The 10,000-nt window shown below is 35.0% G+C and overlaps 1 protein-coding gene across 1 annotated transcript in view; it reads left to right on the top strand.

Annotated features, from left to right (window-relative positions):
* The window catches only part of LOC125042403 (N(G),N(G)-dimethylarginine dimethylaminohydrolase 1-like), a 7,470-nt gene extending 1,259 nt beyond the window's left edge, over positions 1–6,211 (top strand). The window contains 7 exon segments of the mRNA XM_047638029.1: positions 1,502–1,648; positions 1,650–1,676; positions 2,105–2,207; positions 2,878–2,975; positions 3,176–3,271; positions 3,581–3,709; positions 4,028–6,211. Coding sequence (XP_047493985.1) covers positions 1,502–1,648; positions 1,650–1,676; positions 2,105–2,207; positions 2,878–2,975; positions 3,176–3,271; positions 3,581–3,709; positions 4,028–4,159 — 732 coding nt within the window. The 3' untranslated portion in view covers positions 4,160–6,211.
* Positions 6,212–10,000: the final 3,789 nt, after the last annotated feature.

Below are 10,000 nucleotides of genomic sequence, written 5' to 3'. Positions count from 1 at the left end.
ATGCCAATAATATGGAGTTCTCATCATGGATATATTGTGCTACCTACAACTCAGCCTTTTATTTATAATTATATTTGGCAAGAAGGAGCTTGGACTGATTGTGTGTGTGATACCAAAGGGTGGATTACAAGCTCTTGTCTTGCTAAAATGTGCATGGAGATTTGTGTTCCCTTAATTGGAATGACAAAGGTACAGAGGTCATGGTGAGCACGTAGATTTGTCTTTGATAAATGATTGTGGGGATACCTTTACTTTATGCAGCTAGGTTGTTTACCTGGACTAGGAGTGTTGTTTTTTGAGTTCTTGAATTACATGGCCTTAGTTTTTCAGTCTGTGGGGTCTTTAATTCAGGGCATGAAGTCAGTGCCAATCACTGTCTTTTAACCCAATGCCGACGGGCATGACGTGTACGTATGTACCATGCCCACTGTGAGTTACTTGTTTGATTGTTTTTACACATAGATGGCTACAGTTGTACTAAGTCACCAATGAACCAATTACGAATACTGCCTGTCTCGCCCATTTACCCTTTTCTTTGATTTACAAAAATATTTTATGTTTTCTTATTTTGCTGTTACTAATGTTTATAACAATATAGTAATTATAATGTTTACAATAAAAATAACACTATCGATATTCATAGCACTAGCGAAAAATATGTTTTTCCTGCCAATTCAAATCACATAAGGTCACAAGGTCTACTGTGTGGCTAAGCACTAGCAGAGCCATCTATATGCAAAGACATTTCACAAAAAATATAAAAAATGAACAATGCATTTTCCCCATTTTTTATTGATTTTCCCTAGCTGCATTGGGTTAAGCATTTACTCCTGATAAAATTGATTTGTTTTAAGTGAACCATTTATTATGTTTGCTGCCTTGATATAATTTTATCTTGCTTGGTATATAAGCCGAAAGTATGAAATAAACCATTTACAAAATATACTTTTAAGATATAAATCACCCTTGGTACCAGAATTTGTTTCTATTGGTGACATTGAATTTACACAATAATTACTATGTATTTATGGCAATAAACACATAGTAAATGATTCCATTCAACTGGACAATTATATCGCTCAACCAAACAGAATGCTAGTAGCTATACTAATCCATACTAATAATTTACAGTGGTGTAACTAGAACCAATCAGTGCTATTCTAAGACACATAGATGTATTCCTCTCATTCAAGTTCAAACTGTTTTAATTTTTGAATTTTGTATATTGGGGGAAGATATTTTTTTGCATATTTTCCATTTTGTCCAGAACAAATTCAGTATTCATTCTTTTTGCAAGCAAACCATAACAACAATATTAACCCTTTTAGTATTGGAGAGCTTGATAAAGTCTCATTTTGAAAGCAGATGCTTATGGTTTCTCAATATTTACCATTGTTCATCCCCCCCCCCCCCCAATAGATTAATTAGTATAATACTAGAAATAAGAATAAATAAAATAGACACAGTATGCCCTACTATTCTGATCCCCTTTCTCCCGTAGGCAAGAAAACAGCACGAGACATATGTGGCCACCTTACGTGAGATCGGCCTGGATGTGATCGAGCTTCCCCCAGATGAGGTCCACCCCCACTGCATGTTCGTTGAAGATGTGGCTGTGGTTTGTAATGGTATAGCACTCTTGACCAGACCAGGGGCACCCGTCCAGAGAAAAGGAGGTATATAACTATACTGTGTTATCATTTTCTTTCGTGTTCCTTTTTTTTTCTGTGTTGTTGCTGTTGTTGTTATTATTTTCTTGTTTGTGAGCTGTATTGTTCTTGTTAGTTTTGTAGAGGTTATATGTATATATGTAATTCAGTATTAAGAATTTACTTAATGTTATTTTATTGGTTAATACTGGAGAGATATGCATGGATGTTTACCATATAATATCATAGATAAATACAGAAAATAACTGTAAGATAATGTTAACAAGGATCCTACTATGGTTAGATCAGTTTGTTCTTTACTTTTTTTTTTTTCTTTTTTTTTTAATGATTAAGAATTTTTATACTTACAAATGACCCAGAGTATTAGCATTACTTTTTTGGTATTTTCAGTATTATCTTGTTAAGTATTATCATTATTACTGAAATTATTGCAGGTTGAGTACATGCGATCCATATTGAAAAATGAACTCGAGTTGCCTGTCATTGAGATCAGCGACGCCAAGGCAACGCTAGATGGGGGGGATGTGCTTTTTACAGGTAGGTGAGGGGTCCTTTCATGTGATATCTTCATCTGGTTTGGATTGAAAGCTCAAAAGAAGAAAGTTTTTTTGTTTGTTTTTTTCCAGAAAGAAAGATGTTAAAGCTGTTTGTCTGAAATCAGCTCTTAAGTTTGGGGTTCAACACTTGGAAGAGTAAAGATATTTGTTTGAAAGGAATTGTGATTTAATCTGTTGTTAGGTTTGTTAATTTCAAGTACTTTGCTTTAATTCGTTGACAGTAAATTCTAGCATGTCATGGAGACAGTTCCCAGATACCTCATCACATTATTAGTCAATATTCCATTTACTGGTATGATGTCTTGTGTGCTATATGCTAGACAATTGCCTTAATATGTAGAGTAGCATGCACTAAAGCGTCTTCATCCTTGCCAGAATTTATGGAGAGTTTTATCATCATTATTATTTCAAAGCTGATTGTTTTTGTAAAGTTTAGAGAGTCTTAACTTCACATATGCAGTTTGTGTCAGTTTGAGTGTTCTCATTTTAGCTGCAGCCAATCCGTTATATTGTTTATATGTGAAGGTTTCTGCTATGTTATTCCTAAATAGATGTAGAATTATGAAGCTGCTCATTTTCACACCCAGTATTTCTTCACTTTGTATGATGAGAGAGAAACGTTTCCTGAAGGACCTTATATCTGGTTTCAGGCAAGGAATTCTTTGTGGGTTTGTCGTCCCGCACAAACCAGGCCGGAGCATGTGCCCTTGCATCTGCCTTTCCTGAGTTTCCGTGCACACCTATCAAGGTCTGTGTTATGCTGGTCATAGTTTCTACTACTGTGATTTCTCACAAAATATTTTTTTGATCTCCCACCCTTCATTTTGCATAAAGTAAAATCATGATACTTTTCTTCCTATGACAACATGACATTTCTGAAAAGATGAGTGTTTAAGTAAACCTTGTGTGTTATAGTGTGTAAAATATGGATTCGTGCTTGTCTTGCAGGTAGATAATGCCTTACACCTAAAGTCTCTGCTGACAATGGCTGGACCGGAAGTCATGTGTGTGGGTAACACTCCAGAGGCCAAAGATACCCTCAAGGTAAGAATATTTAGGAAAAAGTTTTGTGGTAATTGATATATCCGTTTCTCATCTTTTTTCTTTCTTTCTTTTTTTCTACTATACATGCTCTGTTTTTTTGTTTTTCTATTGTTTCATTTCTTTGTCTTGTAATGAATAATCTGCTTGTTCTTTCCTCCTTTTTCATTCAATAATGAATTACTTGCTTGGGTTTCTTATTGTTCCATACACATTTATTTAGAATTATTTACTTGGTTGTCTTCTTTTTCTCTTGCTCCTTTCCCTGCTTCTCATGCCTATAAGTCATCAAATTGTTTATTCTGCTTCCAGAGAATTGAGAGGGAGGCCACTTTCCGCTACCAGACCCTAACTGTGCCAGACCTGGCTGCTGCCAACGTGGTTTTCGCCAATGGTTTCCTTCTACATGGAAGTGAAGACGAGTATCCAGGATCTTCCAAGGTGATATTTCCATTTGTTTTATAGATAGATATGTTCAATTTCTGTACCTTTGTTTGCATTTTTGTTGTGTGCAAATTCCTGTTTTTTTAGTGTGATGTACTGTCTCCTGAATATCGGATCAAGTTTGAAAAGAGAATGATATATAGGTGTGTAATATTTGGTAGAAAGTTATTGTTGATTTAGAATATTGAGAGGATGAGTGAGAATTTTCATGAAGACTCTTAACTAGAAAAGGAATATACTTCATTCAGTGCTCAGTCATTTTAACTTCTAATAAATAATGAGAAAAAAAATATATATTCTGTACTTCTGTTTCAGATCTTTGAAGAGAAACTCTCCCACTGGACCTTAAAACCAATGGCCTTTACTGAGTTGTTGAAGTCTGGCGGCAATCTCTCAAGTTGTTCCATTCTCATACGCAAATCTCGGCATCTCAAGAATATCATGTAACATTGCTTTTAACATTACATCAAGGTTCCTTTGGGAATCATATTCAACTATGTAACTATATATATGTACATACATATACATGTACATATATGCATAGATGTTTGTATGCATTGTTTGCACATACACATTGTATATATGTTGGATATATACAAATACAACCACAGGTCTTATACAGAAATAGTTGAGGAGTTAAACCTGTATAAATGCTAGCTGATACATATACTTCCTTAAGACTAGGAAGATAACAGATGAAAAAGTCAGAGAAGGTGTAGTCCAAGAGCAGAGTCTTTTTATCATAGATCACAAGATGGTTAATTAACTTTTTAAAAAGCCCTCAGATACTTAGACCTTGTCTCAAATTGTTGTCTGGGATGAAAAAGGCCGCGCGTGAAGTCATGGCCACTTAAAGTCTCAGGACGTCTATGCTATGCAGTCGATATATATCTCCCAAGTTTTGTGAATATTCCTCGCCGATATATCTCAAGGTTATGTGTGATGGGCTTTGTGTATGTATGGATAGATATTGGGTGCTCACAGGAAAGTGTACAGATAGATTATGATTTATTGGTGGTATTGCTGATCGTCAGTAAGAAAACAGGTGCTGATGCTCTGTAAACAATCAGCTTTTGATATCTCTTTCCACTATGGATCTGAAGGATGCACAACTTTTCTATATCAAGGTGTTGGATTTTTTGGGGGTGGAAAATAGAAAATGTTGTGGGAATAGGTTTGTTTTTTCTTCTTCTTCTTCTTTTACTCAGTGGAAATCAACACTTGGATGAAGCAAGTGCTTGATGCATATTTGGCCTTTAAAGGTAGTATTATTAGAAGTCACCCTGTAAGTAGCTGCAGCACTTTCCATGCCCTCTCAGAGACGATAGTGATTTTGTAACACCTTATTCCTGTACAAAAGGTGAATTCACTAATCTTAATGATGAAAGACACCAGCAGTGCCATGTATATTTTGTCACCAGCTTAGGCAGTGCAGTAATTTTAAACTTTAGTGATGATAAGCCAACTTTTTTATACACATTTACCACACAGTTCTTGTATGAATTTCTGCTGGGAGACATCAATGGTAATCTCTCTTCTGGTACAGAGCTTTCTCGGGACTAAGCACAGGCAAGCTACAGGCCCTACCTTATGACGTACCACACAGCACTCTTGTTAACCATGGTTGTGAATATCCTCGCTGATATAGTATTAATAACTATTCTCATTTCTATGCTTCATTTTTTCCCTTTCTTTATCTCTATCTTATTTCTTAGGGGGGAGTATTTCAGATTTTATTGTTGGGGGTGTGGGAGTATTGTAGAAGAGGAGGAGCTCTTGTATAGAAAGTCTGTCTTCAGATCTGTAGGATGCCTCTCAAAGGATATTCATAACTGTGGAGTGGGATTTTTGTTTTCTTCCTTTTTATTATTATTATTAAGTGGAAGGGAGGGGCAGCACGTATGTTTTGTGGCATTTTTCTTTACATTTCTTTAATGTAGAGATAATTGGGTGATCCTAACCATTTATAAACTTAAGCTAAATAACAGTATTTACTGTTTAGGTGCTATATCATTCCAAGAGATTATTTTTTAATCATCATCAGAAATTTGCATGAAGGAAAGCAGATCTGACATGTAGAGTAAGTAAACATTTCTGAAATGTGGCGAACACATATGCATTAAGTGTCCGCGTGCATACGGTGTCTTGTTAATTAGTCCTGTTGTGGGATATTAGAGTATAAGGTGTAGACTTAAAATTTTTCTTCCTTTTAGCCCTTAAGTTCTGCATTTATGGCATTGGTGTATAGAGATTAGTTTAACAGTTGCTTAGATTAGCCAGTGCTTACACGTGCAAATACTTTCTGTCATTCCACTTCTAATCTTCTTAATTTTGAATGTGAAACTAATTGTCTTTCAAAACTGGAAGAAGAGTGATGTGAAATTTTTTTCTGTTCTTTTTTTCATCTTGTTTTCCCCCCTCATTCAGTTATCATAAGATCTAATAGTATCGAGGTTGCCTTGTCTAGAGTTCAAGGAAATAAAACCTTATTCTTTTATGTATCCAGTGTATTTCTTGTCATAGTTTGAACATGATAGCAGAGTTGTTCCAAATATTTACCTCTCCTATTATTTTGATTAATAAAAGATTCAAATTATTAAACCACTAGTACTTTTTCGTGAGATGTCAACTTGGATGCCTACATAGACATAGTAAGAATTGAAAATATGCTCATAAACTCACTGGGACCACTCTTGCTCGTATTATGTTTCAAAGAAACCTAAGGAACTAACTTGAATACAAACAGCTTCATAGTGCTAGGCTTTCTTTATGTGAAGCATGTAAAAAAGAGAAAAAAGTATGATTATAAAAAGGTCTTCACAAAAAGATGTGTTACAAGAGAAAGTCCACAGCTTTTGGTTCGTCTTTATAGGGCTTTCTGAAGTTGCCTTTACCTTTGAATGATATCTGCAGGGGTTGTAATGCCAATTTTCAACTGCAAGACTAGGTAGAAGCAAATCAGCGGGTGCATTATGTGCAAAATATCTGCATGTGCAAATTACAGTTTGTTTTTGAGTTGTGTTTTGATGGCACTAATACTTTGACTTGATTTGTGCTGGCTCCTTACTCAGCTGGGAAAACAGATACAAATGCTTAGGTATCGGATTGTGTTTCTAGGCGTATGTGAAAAATGTTTTAAAGCACTGAATACGTTATTTATAATTGGTCTGCCAACAGTTCGACTGATATGTTCGCCTTATATATTTTTTTATTGATGTTTGTAATTTGATAAGGTCTAGATAAGGTTTTAGTGTAATTCATAATTGTAAAGGAATTTAAAACAGAATAAGACTGATTAGCTTTCTAAACATAGATTTAACATAATGTTGTGAATTTGCCAAATTACAGAAATGGATGGTAATGTGTATCATTATTATTACTGAATTGCGAAGGTTAGTGAATAATTTTCAACAACGAAGGGACGTTCTGAGATGCACATGAGAACCACTGTGGAAATATTCTGAGTGAAGAGGTTGCATGAAGAAAGTCGGTGCTATGTGATGAGCTGAACCTGTTTCTGTGTATAGTGTGTAACAGGCACAGTGTTTTAAGTGCTGTCTTTTTGTGGTCAGTGTTACAATTAGTAATTTTCTTGATTGCAGTTCCTAAATTCTTTGTTTGCAGAGAGGAACTTCTACGTATTGATACCCCCCCCCCCCCTCTCTCTCTGTCTCTCTGTCTCTCTCTGTCTCTCTCTGTCTCTCTCTGTCTCTCTCTCTCTGTCTCTCTCTCTCTGTCTCTCTGTCTCTCTGTCTCTCTGTCTCTCTCTCTCTCTCTCTCTCTCTCTCTGTCTCTCTGTCTCTCTCTCTCTGTCTCTCTCTCTCTCTCTCTCTCTCTCTCTCTCTCTCTCTCTCTCTCTCTCTCTCTCTCTCTCTCTCTCTCTCTCTCTCTCTCTCTCTGTCTCTCTCTCTCTCTCTCTCTCTCTCTCTCTCTCTCTCTCTCTCTCTCTCTCTCTCTCTCTCTCTCTCTCTCTCTCTCTCTCTCTCTCTCTCTCTCTCTCTCTCTCTTCTTTTTCTTCCTCTCTCTCTTCCTCTCTCCCTTTTTTCTCTCCAAATATCTGTGGTGAAATCAGTTGGGGGAAGGAAGTGGGAATCTTATAAATTTAGAAAAAAGAATACAACTAAAAAACAGCAAAACAGCATTTTAGTTTCAATTATGTAGACTTTAGATCATGAGCCTTGCATAAGAGAAGTGATTAGTAAAGTTGTTAACATTCGGAACATTGCTTCTTCAGTTCCTAAATTCAAAAATAATATATCAGCTGCTATTTATTATTATTATTATTATTATTATCATTATCATCATTATCTTGATTTTATTATTTTTTTTTATCATTACTGTTGCTATTATTATTGTTATTACCGGTACTATTATTATTATTATTGTTATTATTATTATCATCATTGTCATTATCATCATCATCATCATCATCATCATTATCATCATCACCACCATCATCATCACCACCATCATCATCATCATCATCATCATCATCATCATCATCATCATCATCATCATCATCATCATCATCATCATCATCATCATCATCATCATCATCATTATGATTATTATCAATATTATTATTGTTATTATTATAACATATCTTATGCAGGCTGCATGCATTTGGCTCCTAACAAAGTGGCATTGAAATTTCTTATGCTTTTATCTCTCCACATGCAAAATATAATTAGTCATGCTGTCAGTCAGTAATTTTGTATTGTCATTATTGTTATTGTTGTTGTTATTATTATTATTATTATTATTATTATTATTATTATTATTATTACTACTACTACTACTACTACTACTACTATCATCATCATATGTTGTTATTATTATTATTATTATTATTATTATTATTATTATTAATTTATTTGCCTTTCACAGTTATAGCATTTATCCCAGTTACTCGCCCAGTCTCCAGTAGTTCCTCCCCATCAGAATGCAAATGCATGTGATGTTGGACTTTGAATATATTGATAGAGAATAGGATTACGTGAATGGGCCTCTTCCATTCTGGGTTTATGATGGTACTGTTTCATGTTGTTTGTTGGGACTAAGTATAAGCTAGATTTAGCCGAATTATGTCATCAGTCTTTGTAATAGTTGTGTACATGTGTTTTACTCGTGTGATGCGATCTTTTGATAGGTATAGAGTGATAGTTTTTTTTTTTTTTTTTTTCTCTCTTTTCTTTCTTTTTTTTTCTCTTTTATTCCTTTCTTTTCTATATTCATTTTCTACTCAAAAAATCTTCCTGTAGCTAGCCTGGTAAACTATACTGATAAACAAACGATGCCTTAAAGATAGCCTTCAGATGAAATTCTCAAACTTTCACATGTACCACGCAAGTTCTTGATGTCGAAAGCAAGCACATGATGCCAGTATTATTTTTATGCTTCATGGGCACCAGCAGAATAGAACCAGTTTTGACCAAGCTGTGATGAAGATTTAGGGACTGGTACCTTCATATAGTAAGGGGCTGAGCACAAGTCTGATGAGATGTTCAGACGTCTTCTTGTAGATCTGACGAGAGAGCAGCACTTGCCCACTCAAGGTGTTTTAATTGTCTTTTTTTTTTTTGCCTGTATTTGGATTTGTACCATCACACAGTCTTGATCTCATGACACATGTACATATACACAAGCATACATAAGTACACACAGACAGTGAAGACAAGCACACACAGACACATGCACACAAGACAAGCATGCACACATACACATATGCACACATACACATATGCACATGCACATGCACATGCACACTCATGTGTGCACACACACACACACACACACACACACACACACACACACACACACACACACACACACACACACACACACACACACACACACACACACACTTCCTATAGAGTACTGTAGACATTGAGCAAAAATACAAATAAAATAGCATGATTTATATGCAGAACAAATTATACCATTACAGGCAAGAAAAAGAAAAAATATAGATATAATGATAAGATATACATCTTTAGAAAAGATGTTTCCAAAATGGAATTAGTTTTTATATGTACGTAAGGTAGCTACTGTAACATAACAACATTATGTAACTATACCATTCCATATGCTGGAAAATAATTTTTTTTCTCCCATGTTGATACTTAAAATGTGAAAGCTTTTATGCCATAGAAGTGAGACATACACACCAGAATTATTACTATCATCATTAATGTTATTATTATCATAATTATATCTTGTGTATTTCTCATCTCAGCAGATTGTCCGAGCAGTTATTCACTTGGCTTTATATTGCAGAACACAGTTGTT

Source organism: Penaeus chinensis, chromosome 32 (assembly GCF_019202785.1).
Source record: "Penaeus chinensis breed Huanghai No. 1 chromosome 32, ASM1920278v2, whole genome shotgun sequence".
Classification (NCBI taxonomy): domain Eukaryota; kingdom Metazoa; phylum Arthropoda; class Malacostraca; order Decapoda; family Penaeidae; genus Penaeus; species Penaeus chinensis.
Note: the sequence above shows the minus strand (reverse complement) of the source record. Positions and strands in the feature narration are given on the sequence as shown.